This window comes from Typopeltis vanoorti, chromosome 23 (genome assembly GCF_054136105.1).
Source record: "Typopeltis vanoorti isolate ZY-2024b chromosome 23, IOZ_Tvanoo_1.0, whole genome shotgun sequence".
Taxonomy (NCBI): domain Eukaryota; kingdom Metazoa; phylum Arthropoda; class Arachnida; order Uropygi; family Thelyphonidae; genus Typopeltis; species Typopeltis vanoorti.
This window is the reverse complement of record NC_143571.1, coordinates 42,467,821-42,490,703: the sequence shown is the minus strand read 5'-3', so window position 1 is coordinate 42,490,703 and position 22,883 is coordinate 42,467,821. Positions and strand designations below refer to the sequence as shown.

The window sequence follows — 22,883 nt, the reverse complement described above, 5'->3', positions numbered from 1 at the left end:
GGTAGATACATTCACCAGCATTCACACCATCCCCCCCTCCCAACAATATGGGATTATAAAAACCCTATATAACAGAGTATAATGTTCAGATAACAATGCCCTTACTACTGAACTTATTCATATTCTTAACACCTTTGTAGCCAATGGATACAACCCCCATCAAATCCAAAAAAATATTAAAACCAGTTAACCCCAACCCCCTCCCTCCACAACAAAGACTACTCTAAATCTGTCACTATGCCTTATATATTTGTGGTACTTCTGAAAAGTTAACAAAAATCTTAAAAAAATATGACTTGACAACTTGTTACAAACCATATCAAAAATTGGCATCTCTTATCTGCTCTCCCAAGGACCAGCCACTTCCTCTAGCCCAGGGGTGTCAAACTGGCAGCCCACAGGTCGCATGTGGCCCCCAAAGCAATTTCTTGCGGCTCATGACGCCTCAAGGAAAGATGGAAAAAAAAAGGATGGTTGCTTTTTATAAAAAAACAGAAATACCGTATTTACTCGAATATAAACTCACCCTCGCGTATCACTCGCACCCCTGATTTTACTTTACGAAAAAAAAAAAATTTTAAGTTTTGCATATACATCGCATATGAAAATAAAGTTTAACCACTTTCAAGTCGGGGTGATAACTCGCACCTTGCGGTAAACAACATGCCTCCCCAACTGCCATTATATTGCAGATGCAAGGAAAACAAGTGGTTTTATTGTACCACTGAATAAAGTACAGAGACATTTGCTGTCTGTGTATTATATTTCCCAACATGTGTAATATTTCTTTAGTGCAATTAGAGACAACTGGGATAAACACGGTACTAACTAATGAATCACATGTCTCCTCCCATATTAACCATGTTGTTTAGACTCGAGCAAAACCATATGTTGCACCTTGCCGGCAAACACAGTATCTAACTAAAAACTATTGTTTTTAGTTAGATGTGTGCGAGTGCGCCCACTAATTCAAACGCAAAGCAACAATAAAATTAATTTCAGTTTAATTTGGTTTAAATGCCATCTATTGTAAATATTAATAGAAAAAAATTCAGCTAACGCCTTTTATTCCCGTAATATAAATATAATAAAAATATTCTTTATTTATTTTTAGTTGTCTTAATCATTTTACTATTATTTTATGTCTTGTAATAACTTTGAATAAATAAAATTTTTGTTATTAATTTTCCAATTTATTTATACTCATTCTTTCACTTCCCTTCGATTCTAATTAGTGAAGGTTTTTTTAGTCGAAGATTTTTTGCGGCCCACTTGAGATACACTTTTATAGTAAATGGCCCGTGGTCCAACTGAGTTTGATACTCCTGCTCTAGACCTACCTGGAGTTTACCAGGTCCCTTGTAGTTGTAAACCATCTTACTATGGCCAAACAAGCAGGACTGTAATATCAGGATATCTGAATATAAGAATTATATCCATTTCCACCGTTATAGCCACTCAGAACTTCCTTGACCATGCCTTGGACACCTGCCATAAAATACGTTGAAAGAAAGCTTCCTTACTACACTGCAGTAAGTTTAAACATGAGAGATTATTCTTAGAATCAGTCTCATCCTTAAAAAACTCCCCAAGCCTTAATAAATTTGGATGCATGAGACTATCCTAAATATGGGAGGCTTGCATTCTTACAACACCAGCCCAAACAGCCAAGATTAATACCCAATTTGGCCCACTAGGTGGCACCTTTTAGGACTCTAGGACTGACTTCAGTTGTTTCCTTCAGCCATTTTTGCTCAGTGTTAGTGCCTGCATGCACATTTCATTAATTTTTATGTTCCCTGAAGACAGTAATGTAACATTACTGAAAAAAAAGATGGTTGCTTTTTATAAAAAAACAGAAATGATATCATTAATTAATACTTCCAATAGGTAATCACTATTGGAAGTATTAATTAAAGTTATTTAGTTAATATAATAATATACATTGTTCTTTCCTTAAAATTAACAGTTATACAATCCTTAGTATAATAGCCAATCAAATTTATTGATGAAATGATAACTGGCTTCTTAAATCTGTGACTTTGTTAGCCCCCTAGTGTTGTCACTGATGTGGATAATGAAATATTGAGTTAAATATCATTAAGAAGCAAATCCAGAAAGTAAGTTTCTGGATTTGTGTAGTTCTGGTTACGAATTTAAAAAAAAAAATAGTAGAGAAGAAAATAAAGTTTTATTATGTGCTAAAATATCTACACATATTTTTCCATATAGTTGACTTCCAGGAATTTTTGGTATCACCAACGTCTATATACCTGTGTCAAAAAAAGTCTGTCACCAGTGATTTCAACCACTGAGTCACATTGTTCTTCAGCTCTTCATCTTCTTCAAAGCACTGAGATGGAAGCCACGTCATCATATGCAGGAACAAGAGGTAATCACTAGGTGCAAGGTTGAGGCTGTAGGTTGGGTGGTCGAAAAGTTCTCAAACTCCTGAATTTTCTGGACAGTTCAAGCTGCAGTGTGAACTCATGCTATCATGCAAAAGCACAACCCCTGACAACAGCATTCCTCGTCTTTTGTTCTGAATTGCTCATCTGAGTTTCTGTAGCATTTCACAATATGCATAAGCAATAGCTGTGGTTCCTTACAATAGGAGGGAAAAAAGTGCCGATACCACTCAATCTTGCGCCAACCAAGATCTCTTTTCATTCCCAGAAGCCAGTGGCCATCATTTCTTTGACCAATATACCTGTCTGAAATTTTTTGATTTCAGAGATGATGATGAATGGCGCCACTGATGAAGGGAAGACCACAAAATAGTTTGTTATAATGTCCAGTTTGCCACAGTGAATTTCCTTTAGAACAGCATCATACTTATGGAAATTTCGTTGAAAAGCTGTGATACTTTGTTATGGTAAATTTTAGTGTTATAGTAAATTTATTATTATTTATTTATATTTATTAATTTAGTTATTTATTACTCATTAAAGTATATTCATTACAATTAGTTAACAGTATTTGTTATAGCAAAAGTCAGCTGTGTATCTAAGTCCACTTACACACACAAGATACATTTTCAATGTGATAAATAAATACAAATCAGTTGGCCGAGTAGATAACATATCTGCTCTCCAAATAGGCTGTCATCATGGACATAAATGTTTATGTTTATAAATGAATTCCTAAAATTCCATGTTTGAACCCTAAAAATGCTTGCAACCTTTTTATGGAAGAGATTTAAAAATCTCAGATTTTATAGCACAACTGGTGAACATATGAAACAGAAATGGGAAAATTTCATTTTAATCAGACATCATTAATAATATATACTGTATATTTTTTAATTTAATGCTTTTTCTGTCATTCACTCGCACTGTTCTATTTATAACATCATGTGGCTCATATTATTTTAAATAATACATTGCTTGCATTTCACCTTGTACTCCAATATATACATGATTAGTCTTTATACCACCAATAATGACCTATAATTTTCAAGTTGAGGTATTTGCTATTAAAGATGAATACCTTATTCATCCTTCCTTGTTTTTATGTGTTATCCAGTCTTATATGAAACACCAACATATAAAAGATGGCCAAGAATGCAGCATTTTCTAATGGGATCTAAAATCTAAATTTTTCAGAGTACCAATGCTTTAACTCAGTTTAGTACAACATGGATTTTATTTTCTTTTTTACTCTATATATTTATGGTTATGTTATATTTCCTTCCAAACTTGACTGTCTGTTATAGTTTAATTTGGAAAAACCACACATAACAATGAATGAACATAATAAGTTTTAGTGAAATGAATACTTACTAAGAGAAATTCCTACTGGTGTAATTATATCTGACATTATATATTCAGAAGGAAGAAAGTTGTCAAGTGCTTCAAGAACTGATTTACAAAATTGCTGATCATCTTCACTTTTGAGAAACTATAGTAAGAGAAAGCAAAATACTTCTGTAGTTTAAACAGCTGTTCAATTTAAGTTATAAAAAAAAAAAAAATTAACATTTACAAAGAAGGAACTGATGGGTCAAGACTCAGTAAATATTCCACTCAATCATCTTCATTTCCTAGCATACCTACACAGGAGAGTTGAGATGATCTGTGATTTCAATAATTTTAAATATCAACATGAAACAATGTTACTACGCATGAGCCAAAATGCCTTGTCATATGTGATGTAGCTGCTATCTTCTATAATCTGCAAGTAAATCATATGTCATGGCCTGCATGGCAACTTTACAGGTGAAATCCACTATGTAAGTTCAGAGTATTGGCAATGTACAAAACTGATGGGGATTTAGCTGACTGAAACTACTCAACATTTTTGCATTACTGAATATATTTAAATCCTAAAAAAAAAAAAAAAAAAAAAAAAAAAAAATGCCCATCTTTGGTGTGTGCAGGGCTTTTACTGCTTTTAAAGCAGTAAAAGCATATACTGAAAATAAATGATATCTGTATTCGGATATCAATCAAGTGAGATGCTGAATAATTAAGAAGTATTATGAAGTGGCTCATTCTAGATGGTTTCTGAGTTCTAATCTGTGTATCACTAATTAAGCTGTCCTAAATTTGAATTAAGTGTATAACAGAATAATCTACCATTTATCTGATTATATCAGGAAGACAATTTGCCATGGAAAGACTAGATAACTGAAGTACAATTACATGATACTGTATCAGAAGTCAGCTGACATGGAATAATTGAAGGATCATTGTTCTGAAGGTCAGATAAATGATAGATTATAGTATATATTGCTAGTTGCCATCTTCAGTTCCTTGCAACCTGTAGAGCTAAGGATAATCAGATCTGTATTCCTCAAATCAATGATATATAAAATGGTCTACATTATTATCTCAGAAAGATAAACAGAACTTTCCTGGAAAAGATTAGCAAATAGATCATCTTAAATGCCAAGAGTTATAATGTTACCAAATGGGTTAAGGAATTTTTAAGCCAGAGAAGGTCTAAAGCAGGGAATTTAAATTAGCTCTCGTAGTGAAAGGAATCATGAAGTTTCAGCACTGAGGGTGGACAGAAGTAGATATAGCTACAATCTGTGTTTCTGTTAGAAGTAAGATGTCTGTTCTGGAAGACTGCAAGTGATGGTGAACGTCATTTATTTTTGTGTTAATGACATGAATTTTAGTGAAGTGGAAGTGCAAGTGAGGAAATTCTGGCTTGGTTTGTATGTTGTGATGTGACTTTTTTGTTGAGATTAGTTTATGAGGGACATTCATTTTTGTCACAGTATCAGTCATTGTAAGTCTTCATAAGTTTAATCATGAGTAGAAAGAAGGATATAGAGATGTGCAGTGAGAGAAGATACTCTTGGACATGACATCGATATAGAGAGAAAACAGTCTCCATGCCATGATGAGGACTCAACAGTGTCCCCACATACCACTACTTGGACTCCCTCTCTAGGCAACCTAGCAGAATATGTGGGAGTTGGATTATGCTTAACTATACTCTCAAAATGGAGGCAGTTATGGCTCTCTAAGTATGTATGGCATGACCTTGAAAGATATCACTCACTGCACAGAGAAAAGAGAGGAGGAACAGAAACCAGAATTCATGCTCTGGAGACCTCCAGTAAGCTGATGACTTCTTGTAGCTCAACAGCTAATAAAGCATCCCTGAGAATGTATCAGTACATCTATACCCCATAATAAAAGAATTTCCTTCAAAGTGATTTTTTCATTTCTGGTGATTAAAAAAAAAAAAGACTAATTTTATGTGCATTATGTTTCAAATCCACATATTCTTCCTTGATCAATACATCCTATTAGGTTAGAGAAAAAAGAAATCTTTATGCTGACAGAGTAAACTGCAAATGATGGTTAAATTCTTATAAATGAAATTAGTGTTTTTTCGAAATTCCTTAGTGAAAGATTAAGAAAAATAATCACAACCCTGTAAACAGATTTCTGTTCAAGAGCCAAAATGTACTGGGGTGGGGTGGGGGGGCAACAAAATTAAAAATCACAGTTTTGTTATCGGAATGCTTAAGGGTCAAAGCTGTATAACTGAGAGGAGACCTCCACATAGCCTTTAAAGGAATGCGGAGAACCGACAAGGGCTTCTAACCTAATGTCCAATCCTCACCTTCTCGTGGTGGGGTACTGAACTGAATGAACGAGGAGAGGCTGACAATCTGGGATTTGGCTGATCAAATTGTATTCTTATTGGCTTAAACCAATATAGAAAATGATGGTACAACATGACAAAATTTCATGTCGACTGGGGCATCACCTGGTTAAACAAGTCTCCCCATTGTTTTCGCCAGGGAACCAGGGTGAACAGCAAAAAGTCAGCTACTGGAACAAATCTGAAAGCACACCCTAACTCAACATCACAAGAGTTAAAAATTGGTACTGTCAACATAAGAAGCCTGAATGGCAAAGAAATGGAGCTAGCTGAAGAATTAGATAAGTACCAGATCGACATAATAGGGGTGACTGAAACAAAAAAAAACAAAAACTGGTGAGATCTTTCTGAGCAAGAAATACAAAATTTTATACTCAGGAAATGACAATCAAGGAAAAGAAGGAGTACCCATGGTATTCAACACAAAATACAAGGCTAATCTTCTTGAATGGCAGGCAGTCTCAAGTAGAGGGATGTGGGCAATTATCAGAATGGGGAATTGGACAATGAAACTTATTTGTGCCAATGGTCCTACAGTAAATTCTACTAAGGTAGAAGTGGAGGAATTTTTTGATGCTTTAGAAAAAGCAACTGACACAATGAAAAAGGAAAAGTTGGTCCTTGTTGGGAATCTAAATAGCAGAGTAGGAAATGATTGTCAGACATACAAAAATATTTTGGGAAAATTTGGAGAAAAGAGCAAAGCTAATAATAATGGCAAATACCTGTTGGATTTCTGCTCAAGGACATGGACTGATTATTGCTAACACCATGTTCCAACATAAAAATGTGCACAAATTCACATGGAGAGAAGAGGCTAGGAATAAGAAAAGTCTCATTGACTATGTTATTGTTGATAGTGATGTTTTCTCCCCGGTGCAGGGCACCAGAGTGTACAGAGGATTTGAAATTGGAAGCGATCACTATTTAGTCTTGAGCAGGATAAAATTGAATTTCATATTGAAAAGAATGACATGTAAGAAAGTTTTAAAGCGAATAACAGTTGAGCAGCTCTTAGATGTGAACTGTAGACTAAAATACACAAAGATTATTGAAGAAAAATTGAAAGAGTTTGAGAACAAGAAATAAACCTTACAGATTCAGTGGCAAGCCTTGAAGAAAACCCTGATTGATTCAGCCAGAGAGGCATGTGGTGAGGTTGTCTGCAAGGATACAAAAATCAGAACTCCATAGTGGACACAGGAAGTTAAAGAGGCAGTGAAGGAAAAGAAGAAAGCATATCAAAAGTTCTTGGCAAATAAGTCAGCTTGTGCTCTTAGAGAATACAGAGACAAATGTAAGAAAGCCAAACACTGTGTAAAACTAGCTAAACAAAAGTCACGGGAGGACTTTGGCAATAACATAGAAAATAAATATGAAGAAGGTGGTAAGATGTTTTGGAGGTTGTTGAAGAAGCTTAGAAATGGAGGAAAGAGTGCTGTAAAAGGAGTTAGAGATGATAAAGGTGACATGAAAACAGGAGAAAAAGATATCCTTGAAGTATGGAGTAATTACTTTGAAAAACTGCTAAATGAAACAAGCAGTGATAGCACAGTGGTAAAAAAAACACTCAACAGGCATACAGTCAGGAATACATATCCATACTTGAAGTAGAAAAAGCCATCAAACGCTTGAAATGTGGAAAGGCAGCAGGAGTAGATGATATTTGACCAGAAATGCTGAAATATGGTGGTATAAAAGTCTTACTGTGGCTGCACTGCATAGTTCAGAATGCCTGGACAGAGGGACGAATTCCCGATGATTGGAGAAGAGCACTAATAGTACCCATATATAAAAAGGGAAATAAAACTGAATGTGAGAATTACAGAGGTATTTCCCTACTGAGCATTCCTGGCAAGATCTATGCAACTATACTTGAGAAACGGTTGAGAAGAATTGTGGAAGTAAAGCTTGGTGAAGAACAAGCTGGATGCAGGCCAAATAGAGGCTGTCAGGATCAGATCTTCACTTTACGACAAATAGTCGAGAAAGCATGGGAATATAACAAAGATCTGTATTTAAGTTTTGTCGATTTGGAAAAGGCATATGACAAGGTGCCAAGAGAGAAGCTATTCAATACGCTGCAGTTATATGGTGTCAATGGGGCATTATATCAATCAATACTTAGTCTTTATTTGAGTTGTAAGTCAGCAGTTAGAAAAGAAGGAAGTACAGGAAGATGGTTTAATGTTAAATCTGGTGTGAAATAAGGATGTACATTATCCCCTCTGTTATTCATTATCTATATGGATCACATTATGAAGGAAAGTGGTATTAAACATGATATCAGAACTGGAGATGTTAATGTCAGCTCTTCTTTATGCAGACGATGTTATACTTCTAAATAAATCTGCTACAAGTTTGCAAGATTCCCTGACTAAATTGAATAACTGTTGTAATAGATATGGTATGAAGGTCAGCAATAAAAAGACAAAGACAATGAAAATAGGCAGAATCATTGAAAATGTCAACTGTGTTGTGAATGGAGAACCTGTGGAACAAGTAAAACATTTCAGTTACTTAGGCACGAATTTTATTGAAGATGGTAAATTTAATATAGAAATAGACAACAGAATCAGCAAAGCTGGTATGGTGGGAAGTCAATTGAATAAATTCATATGGAATAAGAGAGAAATTAGTCGGAACACTAAATTAGCTGTATACAAGACAGTGTTCAAATCCGTTTTAACTTATGGATCTGAGAGCTGGGTCAGAAGTAAAACACTTGACCAAAGACTAGAGACCGCAGATATGAGAGTCCTGAGAAAGATTAGAGGCATGAACAGATGGCATCAATGGCAATATCATATTAAAAATGAGGATATTAGGAAAGAACTTGACATTGTCAGCATCCAGGAATGCGTTAGCAGAGCTAATCTCAGGTAGTATGGTCACTTAAATAGAATGGGAGAGGAAAGATTAGCAAAACAAGTGTTCTCTGCCAGGTTTGCAGGAAAACGACCCAGAGGAAGACCAAGATATAGGTGGATTGATACGGTACAAAGTGCCTTAGACGATAGAAATATAAGATCTGATAATGTTGGAGTCTTGACAAATAACAGACTGATTTGGAGGAAAATTGTAGATAGGAAGTTAGTAATGATGTAAATTTTTCATGTAGTACTGTCATATCTTGTACACCCCTTGAGGGTACATGGCAGGAATTTGATGATGATGATGATAGTTTTGAAAAATATGTTATGGAGAAAATGTATTGAAAGTAGGAAGTTTATGTTGAAAAACACTGTACAAGAAGTGACAATCTATTGTTTTTTTGTTTTTTTTCTGTGAACAGAGCAATACAAAAATGGTTGCCACTTATGAAGTTTCTGTATGTGCAGTGAAGGAGGAGACCACAGCTAAGCAAACAAATTCCACTGGTCACAGCTGCACTAGTGGGTTACCATACATGAGATTTATACTCACAATAACTTTTTCTCTTTTCACAGCTTAAGAGGAATCTTAAGCAAGACTGTGATGCTGCATCAGGTTCTTCATCATACTCTTGCTTACTATAAGCCTGAAATACAGCACCACTTCCAGTATTAAGACTCTAGCCTTATTTAAACCTTGCTGTATAAAGGGTTAAACATAACAGGACATCATCAAATTCCTGACAAGTACCACCCACTGGGGGGATACAAGATGTTATGATAGTACTGTAAAAGTTGCATCACTTCTAACTTCCTATCAACAATTTTCTTCCAAGTTAATCTGTTATCTGTCAAGAATGTAATATTATTAGATCTTATATTTCAATATTTTAAGGCACTTTCTACTATATCAACTCACCTAAATCTTGGTCTTCCTCTGGGTATTTTTTCTATCATCATGGCAAAGAACTGCTTTGCTAACCTTTATTCTCCAATTCTGTTTAAGTGACTATCACCTTAGGTTAGCTCTACTAACATATTCTGGAAAGCTAACAATGTCAAACCCTTTCCTAATATCCTCATTTTTAACTTATCATACTGCCACTGTTGTGATCTGCTTACTCCCCTAAACTTTCTCAGAACTCTCATATATGCAGTCTCCAGTCTTTGATCAAGCATTTTATTTCTAACACAGCTCTAAGATCTATATGTAAGTTAAAATTACTTTGAACACTGTTTTATATACAGCTAATTTAGTGTTTTTACTAATTTTTCTCTTATTCCATAAATATTTATTCAGTTGACTTGATACTACACCAGCTTTGCTAATTCTGTTATCTATTTCCATATTTAATTTACCATCTTCACTAAAAATTGCCTAAATAGCTGAAAAAATGTTATACTATGGATTCTTCATTCAGGATGTAGTGCATGTTTTTGATGTTTCTGCCTATTGTCTTTGTCTTTTTATTGCTGATTTTCATACTAAATTTATTACAGCATTATTATTTCCCAATTTAGTCAAAGAATCAAGCAAACTTGTATACCAGATTTATTCAGAAGTATATAACATAATCTGCATAAAGAGATGAGATTAACATCTCCAATTTTGATTAATATCACTTTCCTTCATAATTTGATCCATACAGATGATGAATAACAGTGAAGATCCTTCGATTTTAACTACTGGCTTATTTAGTCTATATTTCTTGATATAGAGTAAATATTGCTTGATATAATGGCCCATTTATACCACATAGCAGTAGTTTTTTTTCTCTGGGTACTTTGTTATATCTATTTCTAAAGCTAAAATCTGATTCTGACAACCTCTACTGATCCAGTTTGTTCTTCTCTGAGCTTCCCTTCCACAATTTTTTTAGCCATTTCTCAAGTATAGTCGCATAAATTTTACTTGGAACACTCAGTAGAAAAATTCCTCTGTAATTCTCATATTCAATTTTATTTCCCTTCTTACAGATAGGTACAATGAGAGCTTTACTCCAATCATCTAGAATTTAAAAGGGTCAAATTCTAGATGATTGGAGTAAAGCAAATTTTTACCAGGCCTTCTAAATTGTGAAGTGTTGCCACTGTAAAACTTTTATACCTCCATATTTGAACATTTCTAATTTCTAGATGAATATCATCTACTCCAGCTACCTACCCACATTTCAGGTTTTTGATGGCTTTCTCTACTTAAATATCGATATGTATTCCTGAATGCACTCCTGTTGAGTGTTTTCTACTACCATACTGTCACTGCCTGTTTCATTTAGCAATCTTTTGAAGTAATTACTCCAGATATCTATCATATCTTCATCTTCCGTTTCCATGTCACCTTTATCATCTCTGATTCCTTTTTATAGTACTCTTTTCTTCATTTCTAAGCTTCTTTTTTAATAGCCTAAAGAATATCCCCCCCCCTTCCTGTTATTTACTTTATATGTTCTTACCGAAGTCTTCCCATGACTTTTATTTAGCTAGTTTTACACAGGGCTTCACTTTCTTACATTTGTCTCTCTATTCTCTGAGAGCATGAGCTGACTTACTTGCAAGGAACTCTAGATATGCTTTCCTGTTTCCCTTGAATGCCACTTTAACTTCCTGAATCTACCATGGAGTTCTCATTTTTCTATCCTTGAAGACAACCTCACCAGACATCTCTTTGGCTGGCCAGTCAATGTTTTCTTCAGTTTCCCACTAAATCTCCAAGATTTGGTACTTGTTTTCAATCTCTCATTTTTTTTTTTTGAATAATGTTTGTATATTTTAGTCTACAGTTCACCTCTAAAAGCTGCTCAAGTTTGATTTGTTTTAAAACTTTCTTCCACACAGAAGAATAGATGTTTGTGAGATACTGGCACCAACAATCATACCACATTCGAAGTCACTTAAGTCACTTTTACCCATTCCGATGTATCACACATGAGAAAACAGAACTTTTGGATGCCTGTCTACCTGACTTATATAGCAAACTGCAGCCATGATACTCAGCATCTTCAAACTGTCCCTGTCTCCCACACAGTAGCCACTGTGTGTGGGGGACACAGACAGTTTTGATATAGTTTGTATTTTTATGATAACTGCATCTATGAAAGTTTGGAAACTTGTGGCATATTAGTACCATGGGCAGACTAAAGATTATATAATTCAAGAAACTTTCTCTAAAGACCAAATATGATCTTCAGAGTAGGTTTCATAAATTCAGATCTTCGAGATAAGGTGAGGTCTACCACTGAGTATTGAAAATTGCCATCCTAAAGCATTAACCACGTTACCGGTCGGGACGTATATATACGTCATTATCATGGATGCGAAGTGCATATTAAAATTGTAATACCATTGATATTACAGTGAAATGTAAGATGGATATAAAGCTTTTGAGGATGCATATTTGATCATTAATGACTGGTAAGGTGGTTAAATTAAACATGCCAAGAAATTATATTCTTGATTTCATCCTTTATCCAAATGTAAGAAAACAAAGTTTGCACATGAAGTCACTTCACCACTAGGCTACTTGTATATAGAGGCTAATGACTTCACATTCATTGCCTTAGTATCCCATAATGCAATGCACATATCCTTAGAGACATATATAATGCTATGTATTATGGGAAGGGCCACTACCCAGACTGGTTTTGACCTTTATTGAGGTCTCATCGGTGGGAGCCAGACCCACAACTGATACCAAAATTGAAGTAACGAAGAAGTCACATTTCTATATACAAGTAGTCAAAAGGTGTCACACCTTATTACTAAAATACTCTGGTTTGCTTACCCTTGGATAAAGGATGAAACCAAGAATATAATTTCTTGGCATCTTTAATTTATAGTATAACCAAGTGAAAAAAACTTTCAACATTTATATCTAACCCACTGATGAGACCTCAATAAAGGTTGAAACCAGTTTAGGTAGTGATCCTTCCCATAATAGCATAATACATATATGCATTAAGGATATGTGTGTTGCATTATAGGGATACCAAAGCAATTGATGTGAAGTCATTAGCTTCTATATATAATGAGCCCAGTCGTGAAGTGACTTCACACGCAAACTCTGTTTGCTTACACTTAGATAGAGGATGAAACCAAGAATATCACTTCTTGGCATCTTTAAGTTATGGCATAACCAAGTGAAAAAACTTTTACCATCATCCTAAAGTCTTTTCCAAACAACTATATCATAGGATTCAAATACACATAAAACTTTGGTTAAAAGCAGACATACTATCCATTTTGCAGCTAGGCCTGTAAATAAATAGCAATAATCCAAATGTAAGGAAGATATTCTAAGTAATACCAAAATGTGTATTACAAAAATGTTTCTAGCACTGGGATGATTCCTCTACACAAAACACCTTCAGATTTTGATAGTATTTGGTTTTCCTGGATTCAGTATCATTACTTTCTTGACAGACTTCACAGTTCTAACATTTCAGTCAAAAATAAATACATAAATAAAAACACCACTACCATATAAACATTCACATCCAATTACATTTTTTTAGTAATTAGAAACATCATCTCACCTCACCTCACCTTATATCCTTTCAAAAACAGTTCATATGGAAAATCTGAACAGTCAGGAAAGTCAAATTTGGCAAGTACATTCAGAGTCATCAGTTTCACTTTGCAATATGCACTAGAAAAGTCATCTTCTGCTAAAATTAAAATAGTTTAGTTAGAGTTTCAAAAGTAAATTCTATGCAGAAAAGTAATGTGAAATCTATTTTAATATCATTTCAATATATACCCTCAAGGGTGTAGATTAGTGGTTCGTAACCTGGGTGGTGCTGTGAATGCTGAGGGAGGCGGTAAGCATTATAATACTACTAATATAATAAAAGCAAAAAATTTGGTATTAAATCTAGCATCCCTATTTATATTGTATTGGTAACACTGTTCAGAATATTGCATATCTGGCAATACTGTTCAAATTTATTCACTACTTACTTTTTAAAATTTTTACATTGAAAGTTAAGTAATCAGGTTACTTTTTCGTCTGAATTTTCTACATTGAAAATAATTAATTTGAGATATTTTTAGCAGAATCCACTAATTTTATAAGCTTTATCTGCTACTCTTCCTAATGCCTATCTGACAACCCTGGTTTTACATCTAATCCATGATATCGTGTGGTGCACTTGGTTGATATTGTGTAGCACTGTAGCCCATTAAAATGAGTGAAAAACTAAACTGTCATCAATATCCAGGTGAATATTTAAAATATGAAGTTCAGACTATAAATAATGAGCAGTTACTTGTGCTTAATATATGAAAAAACTTTCTCAAAAAGAATAAAGCCTTCAAGAAGGATTGAGCATTTAAGAATAAAGCATCCAAATAAAGCAAAAAAGGATGCAGAGTACTTTTGCAAATTAAATACTAAATTTAAAAATCATCCTGAACTTAAAAGGTTGGGTACAAAACAAAGTAACCAACAAGAGAAAGGACTTCTTGTGTCTTACAAACTTTCAAAATTAATTCCCAAATGTGAAAAGCCACATACTATTAGCAAAACTCTCATCTTACTGGCTATAAATGAAATTTTAAATATGATTGGCCCAGATATAAGTAATATGACGTTGTGAATTCCTCTGAGCAATAGTTCAGTATCAACAGAATTGACGAAATGCCAAAGAACATTGGGAAAAAAACTTTGCGATGATTTAAAAAACATAGAATTTTCTTTGCAACTCAATGAGACAACTTTACATGACAACAAAGCTTTGTTAATGACCTATGTGCATTATGTAAATACTAATGAAGAAATTATTGAAGAGTTTATATTTGCTAAACAACTGAAAATTGACACAAAATGTCCTACAATTTTTAAGGTTGTTAAAGACTTTTTTTTAATGCTAAAATCATTCCTTTTACAAATATTATTGCATGTGCAACTGTTAGAGCATCAGTTATGATTGGTCGTCACCATGGATTTATAGCACATTTAAAAGAGGCAGTTCCAAATATCTTTACAATTCATTGCATTCTTCATAGACAACACTTAGCTGCAAAACATCTTAGCAATAGACTACATAGACTTTGGATGATGTTATTAAAGCAATGAATAAAATAAAAGCCCAGTCATTGAATACCCATATTTTTCAGGAACTTTGCCATGAAAATGAAGAATTTGAACGTCTTTTGCTTCATACTGAAGTTAGATGGCTCTCAAATGGAAACTGTTTGTGAGGTTTTAAATGATCTCTACGATACTGTTTTAGAATTTCTTAATTCAATCAATGAGAACATGTATAATGTTCTAAAAAAGGAACAGATTGACATCGCATATCTTCCCGATATTTTCACCAGATTAAATGAGGTTAACATCGCATTGCACTTATTGAAGAAAAGGGAATTATAAATGCTTTTATCAGCAAATTAATATTCTACAAGCAAGGCATTGCAAGATGAGATTTTCTGCAGTTCACAAGTCTACAAATAATACATGATGATTTAATATTAGATACAGATTTGGGTTTTTACTGTTCCTATTTTCTGACACTGAAAGAAGACCTGATGATCAAATTCAAAGACTTTGCTGAGCTTAAAATACCCGACTGGGTCATAAATCCATTTCTTTCTGATGTAATTTCTGTTCATCCAAATTTGTGTGTGAAGAATTTATACTTAAAAAATGATTTTGAAGCTCGAGTACAATTTTAACAGCATGGGTATGAATGATTCTGGCCAAACATTGCATGTTTGGCCAGAATCATTTCATTCTCCGAATGAAATGAAGTGCCATCTTCGTTTACCGAATATTGCACCTGATATTGAAAAATTAGCAGGATCTCATCAGGCTCAGGGTAGCCGTTAATGATTGGCTTATTAAATACAGTAAGTTTATATATTTTTTTGAGTAAAAATTAATTTATATCAAATTCATTAATCTTTAATTAACTAACGGTTCAAATATGTTGATGGTAATTTAGGTTTGCCCAATAATATATTATAATTATCTTATTGAATCATTAACTTAGTGTAAAATTGGGCAGGGGGGCAGGTCATACAAATAGTTGAAAGGGGATGCCAGGCAAAAAATGTTAAGAACCACTGGTGTAGATGATACCATAATAATAATAAGGTTAAATTTTTACTGAACAATATTCTTTGGAATTAATCTCTTATTTGATATTATAGCATATATATTATTTCTTTTTACCTTTTATTATTATTATTATCTGTGTCTGTGTGCGTAAAGCAGTAGTATAATAGGACGATTTGTTGTTTTTTTAACTTGGTCTGAAAGTAAATTATACCGAAATACAAAGTTTGCAGGTAGTAGCATCAGCACTAAACTACTTGTAATAAATTTAGTTTACTCCTTTATCCAAGTGTAAGCAAACAAAGTTTGAGCCTGAAAATATCTTCAGGACTGAGGTAGGTGGTACAACACTTAGACAACTTGCAGGAAAGGTGAACCAAGCTCTCATCACTCCTTATCTCAGTATCTCCCATAATGCAAAGCACATATCCTTGCGAACTTGTATAATGCTATGCATTAAGGTAAGGGCCACTACCCGGTTTCGACCTTTATTGAGGTCTTGCGAATGGGAGGCAGACCCAGAAGTGGTGATACTAAGGCAGAAGCAATAGGAGAGGTCACACCTGTTGGCAACTCGTATAGGTAAATATGACCTCCCCTACTGCTTCTGCCTTAGTATCACCACTTCTGGGTCTGCCTCCCACTGACGAGATCTTAATAAAAGTTGAAACCGGTCTGGCCCTTACCTTAATGCATAGCATTATACATGTTCACAAGGATATGTGCTTTGCATTATGGGAGATACTGAGACAAGGAGTGATGACAGCTTTGTTCACCTTTTCTGCGAGTTGCACCACCTTACCTCATTCCTGAAGATATTTTCAGGTGCAAACTTTGTTTGCTTACACTTGGATAAAGGATTAAACTAAATTTATTATAGTCTAACCAAGTGCAAAATAAACTTCCAACTACACTACTTGTATATAGAAGCTTTGAACTTCACATCAAACTATCTCAATATCCCATAATACACAGTGTGAACACCTACACCTTTCAAATGTGTCATTATCTAAAGAATTTGATCTGATTTCTGAGGGTTCCAAAAACTACATGTAAGTGATAGAAACATTTAAGCTACTTAAAGGGTTTTATAAGACTGTTGCAGGAAAAGTGTTTTAGCACTTGGCTAGAAGAGACAGAACAAGAGGTCATTCCTGGAAGCTGAGTAAAAGTGTGATTAGCAGGGATGTGAGAACTAGATTTTCACTTGGAGCATGGTGAGTGAATGGAATGGGTTGTCAGAGTAGTAGTGAGCACTTTGTCAGTTAATGGATTCAAGGAAGAGAGTATAATAGATATGTGGATAGTTTGGGTCTTCTGCAATGAGTCTTTGGACTCCATGGAAGTGCCTGTAGAAAGATAATATATCTGAAACACTCCAGGATCTGAGGGGTCTATGATAACTCTGCCAGACCACCATACTATGCAAAAATACTGCACATCTACAGGAAAATGTCCACCACCATGCCAATTGCCAGGTCCATACAGGAGTAGGCAAAAACTCATCATGCATTGAACTTTCACTCTACTCAGCAACAGACAAAAGCCTACCAGCATCGATTGGTTGAACTAGTCCCATGGATGTACTGAGAGCTATATCAATGCAGAAGCCTATTCTGGAAAAGAAGAAAATCATAGCAAATTTTTTTTCACTTCATCATAAAATAAATTATACTTCACAACAAATTATATTCTTGATTTTATCCTTTTTATTATTATTATTTTCCTGATTCCCATGGAGTCACAAGACTCAACATGGGAGGTCAACAAAAGAATACATAGTCTATCATACCACTCCTTAAAATCATTCATAGTCTGCACGTTCCCAGGCAATGCATTCCATGCTCCTACCACTCTCCATGCAAAAAACTAACATCTTGTCTTTTTACTGATCACCTCCTTTTGCAACTTTCAGGGATGGTCTCTTGTCCTTGTTCCTTTCCCTAGTTCAAATGTCTTGCAGCCAAATGCAATAGGTCAGGGACTGTAGTTCACTTTCTGCCTATAAGTAACTTCTCTGGTTTTCTGTACTTTTAAATTAGCTGGTGAAGTACTGTGATTTGAATTAAACCAGCAGAGGTTTTTTCCTAGAAAATGTTATATCCATTGTATCCACAGAAATATCAAGCAGTTGAAAGAAGTTTTACCACTTCTTTGATTTTCTCATAGTTTCTCATCATTTGCATGTCACTTGTCTACAAGCTCTATGTTTGCACTATAATCTGACACACAAGCAAGTTTTATGGGTTTTTGTCATAGTTATCAGTATTGATGATAAAATCCTTATGAATTAAAGCAAACAATACACACACATCATTTTTTTTTTTTATGATGAACCCACACATGAAAGGTCACAGGGCCTATAACACAATAATGCCATGTGTGGATAAGTATTTATAGAGAAAGAAGTAATCTACTGATATGTTTCTTAAAGAGTTGGAGGTTGCATTCAGTGAGAAAAATAGTATGGGGGGGATTGTTCCAAAGAACAGAGGATGGTGGATGTAATCAAGGAGGATGATGAAAAGTTTGTTCACTATGTTTGGAGTTGGACAGCATATGGGTGCCAGTGGCTTTCATGGCCTTGAAATTTACTAAGTTGTCTTCACCCCATTTGAGGATGTTGAGGAGATCAGTGAGGAAGTCACTAATTATGGAAGATCTTGAGGCTTCTATCATTTGAGTTATAAGGAGCTTCTCAAATGAGGAAGACAAATGAAGAGTACTGTCATCAGCAAAACTATGAATAAGATATGAAGTCAGAGAGAGAGAGAGACTGTCACTGATGTAAAGGAGGAAGAGCATAGGTGAAGTACAGAACACTGAGGTATTCCAATATTGATAGATTGAAGAAGCCATGCAATGGACATGACACTGCATCACATGCAATGAATGACTGGTGAGGAAGCTTATGTCCAAAGGTGGACATAACATGTTAGATTAGCAAGATCAGCTGTAGATCAAGAATGGTGGAATCCATACTGGCAATAGCTAATTAAATTACGAGTCTCCGAGTAGTGAAGAAGTTGGTTGTTGATAACTTCCCCCATCCCTTTTGAAAGTACTGAGGTGAGAGTAATGGGACAATAGTTAGATGACTGTCATCTGTCTCCCCTTTTTGGACAAAAGCTGAATGAAGGCCTGCTTCCATACTGTTGGGTAGATACCAGTAGAATATGATAGCTTATATAGGCAGTACAGCATGGATGTTAATTCTGGGGCACAAGTTTTGAGTAAAACTGGAGGAATACCATCTGGATCAGGAGTCTTATTAGTATCAAGATTAATCAGGGTTTTCCTAATGTCCTTCTAGCAAAAGTTCAGAGACGGCAGGCAGCGATTTGCCTTGGTCGTCCAAGCAAGAGATGGAGGAAAAACTAACGCTCAAGGGGTCTGCCCCTTTTCCTTAGGTGATGATACTATGGTACCATCAGGATACAAAAGGTGGGAACAGAGAAAGGCAGTAATTATGTCCAACAGCCTTAGTAGGGACCAGAAGGCTCAACTGCCAGCTGAGTAGAAAACAAGTTTAATGCATTTTATTCTTATGAAGTTGGCTTAGAATCATTCATAACTTTAGGATTTTTCAGGATAAGCTGAATGAGAAAATTATGTTTTTAATTGAAGTCATTGAACATATGCTGAATGTTTTTTTGTTTTTTTATCATAGACCACTAAAGCACATTTTTTTGAGAACTGGGGCAGGCCTGGGAACTATACGGATTAAGAGTTTGTCATGGAGTGGGAAATGAAGGCGCCCATTCCAGTTATAAGTTCAGTGCAGATGTTTGGCAAGGGATATCAGATTTTACAAAGGCAGGTTTTCATCCCATTTTTCATAGAATGCATCATGCAAGATGTAGTTGGAACCAGGGCTGCAGAAATCCAACTTAAATCTACCAGCCACAAAAAAAAAAAAAATTATTTGTTCAAGTTATCGGTCTCTACTTTATAGTAAAGAATGACAGAATAAAGTAATGCATTATTTCTTACTACACATTACATAATTATATAGAAATATCCTTTCCTTTCAATATGGTTTAAAATGTACATCACTAACATTAACTGTTCATTTACATAAGGGCTTCATATGCCTGTGTCTTTCCTTCAATAAAGTCCTGTAGGGAGGGTCATTCACAGTGCTGTAGGTATTATGAATAAATCATTTATGATAAAAGGATTTGTTGATGACCTCAACTTCCCATTTATTATTTTTGTATGACTAAAACCTCATTCACATGATAACACATTTGCTAGGTATACATCTTTAAGCAGTTTTAAGAAAAATGGTGACCTGTTCTTATTACCCACTGTTCTTCCAAAAATATCTTGTATGTTTAAATGCTTCTGCACAACTTTGAACTCATCACAACTTGTTCAAATTTACTGAAACAGCTTCTTCATTATCATCAAAATATTTGCTGAAATATTTACTTAAAATATCACTTTCTTCTTTCCCCAAAATCTTCCAGATCTTCAAGTGAGGTAAATTTGAGACAGCTTTTAAATACATTAGATTTTTTCATTCAACATTGGAATAGCTGCCTGTGTGCATTATCTGAATACCATTGTATGTCTTCATTTTCTTTAACAAACCTTTTGATGTTGTTGCTGCATCATCCACTTTTCCATTGCCTGCTTCCTCCAAATACAATGCATTTCAGAGTAGTTGTTAACAAGTGCTGTCAGTGTTTCACTGTCTTACTGAATGCCGATATTTCAAGATTTTGTTTGTAACACGGATGCTACTTTTCCCAATTCTTTCAGTCTGTTTTGGTGAATTCTGATAAAAAAGTATATATATATTACTGTTTCGATTTCAGCAACAAAGTTCACCTTTAATATAATTTAAAACCACCAGATTCAAATTATGTGCAATACAAATGTTGATATAAGATCTGGTCTGCTCCACCTGTTCCAATGCCTACTAACCAATTACAAGTTTTTCTAAGTAAACGAATTTACATGTAAGGCACCTTCATGACTAGAATAATTATACAGTACATGGAAACTGTTGAATTCACATCAGTAGCCTAGTCATGAAGATACTACACAAGCAGACTTTGTTTCTGGCCTGAAAGGGAACAAAGTTACAGTTCCAGCCAGTAACAAAATGAAGTATCAGTTATTGCTGATGTTATTAAATAAAAATTAGTTAAGGAATCAGACTCCAGGAGAGTTAGACTTCTAGATGCTTCTACAGATATTTCGAATGAGGATGAACTAGTCCATTGCATATGGTACCTGGATAAAAAGCAGATAAAGAAACGTTTATTATTCTAATTCAGCTACAGAAAAACTTGTTCATTATCCTCTCTAATGTATCCAAGTATCCTGTAGCTGAATTAGAATAATAAATGTTTCTTTATCTGCTTTTTATCCAGGCACCATATGCAATGGACTAGTTCATCCTCATTTGAAATATCTGTAGAAGCATCTAGAAGTCTAACTCTCCTGGAGTCTGATTCCTTAACTAACTAATTTTTATTTAATAACATCAGCAATAACTGACACTTCATTTTGTTACTGGCTAAATTAACTTAATAAGCTATTTCGTTCACAACTACATAAAATTTCATCTCCTGGCCAGAAATAAAACTTCTTAAATAAATAGATAAAATTCACTGGCAATTGCCCCTACCATGACAGTGAATGAGATGTTTTGAAATGAAAAAAAAAAAAAGTGTCTGTTATGTAAAGAAAATAATTGAATGCATTTAAAACCTGGCTGAAAACTTGTTTGCCACTTGTCTCCAATAACTCAATTGTGGCAAGTGAGGGTGAGTGAATGTCTGTAGCCCTGGTTGGGACAGTTGATGTGGCTGTTGTGGTCATGGAAGATGTCAACTGAGGTTTTGTTAGGAAAAGGGGATCAGGTTTTGATATTTGTAATGGTGTATATTACTGATGATGTATATGTACATGTACATATGTATATGTATGTAATGGTGTATGTACAGATGCCTCGAATGTTGGAGAAATGGATGTGGAAGTGTTGTTTATTGGAAAATATTTTAATGTTATTTTTAGAGGGGGGGGAGAATATTTTTATTACTTTTTTTTGTATTTTTTTAATGTTTGTTTTGTTAAATATGTTTGTCATGGCATTTTACAGAAAGAAATTCACAACTAATCACTGACTCATGTTCACCCTTTTTTTTTAGTTTGCTACAAAACTGAGACATATTTTTTTGATTTGCTCTAACTGGTCCACATACACTTGCTTTTCTTTCAGTCAAATATCTGAACAAATTATAACTTATATACCAATTATCAACAAATAAATAATGTCCTTTATCAAAATATGCAGTCCACGCGGTTAGCCTAGTGGCTGTGAACTTTGCAACCATATGCCTGGGGAAGGAGTGTCCTAGGTTCGATTCCCGTCGGCGACGTGAGGAGCTGAAGGCTCTTCCTCAGCCATAGCGAAGTTAGCCAGTCTTGGGCATGGACAGTAGGGTTTTTCTTTTCAGTTTATCTGGGGATTTTCATCCTGCAAAGCAGGCAAACTGGTCTTGCGAGCTCAACACCACTGCAGACATAGGATACACTGGGGGTGTAGGACTAACCACCTTATCCTGTGAACAGTTGAGGTCTGATGATAAATAAACCCTCGACACCACAAGGTAAAAGAGGGGAACGGAAAATGAGATGAGAGATGATCAAAATATGCCCCCAATAATGTTATAACATTATTGGGGACATATAAAGTCATAGTTTACAACCTCTGTGGTAGACTCAGTATAAATAATGGCTAATGTATAACTCTCTCATAGTCACAAAGGATAAACACTTTTATTCAAAAAAAAACAATGTCTCTCCTAGAAGAA

The 22,883-nt window shown here is 34.7% G+C and overlaps 1 protein-coding gene across 3 annotated transcripts in view; it reads right to left on the bottom strand.

Annotated features, from left to right (window-relative positions):
* LOC150093803 (FAST kinase domain-containing protein 4-like) overlaps positions 1-22,883 on the bottom strand; it is an 88,909-nt gene that overhangs the window by 35,067 nt on the left and 30,959 nt on the right. For 2 of the 3 annotated variants that reach the window (XM_090412969.1, XM_090412971.1), the window contains exons 5-6: positions 13,542-13,663; positions 3,783-3,900 (exon numbers count right to left, since the gene is read on the bottom strand). In XM_090412969.1, coding sequence (XP_090269095.1) covers positions 3,783-3,900; positions 13,542-13,663 — 240 coding nt within the window. The remainder of the gene's footprint in view (positions 1-3,782; positions 3,901-13,541; positions 13,664-22,883) is intronic. The other variant, XM_090412970.1, reaches the window with a different exon arrangement.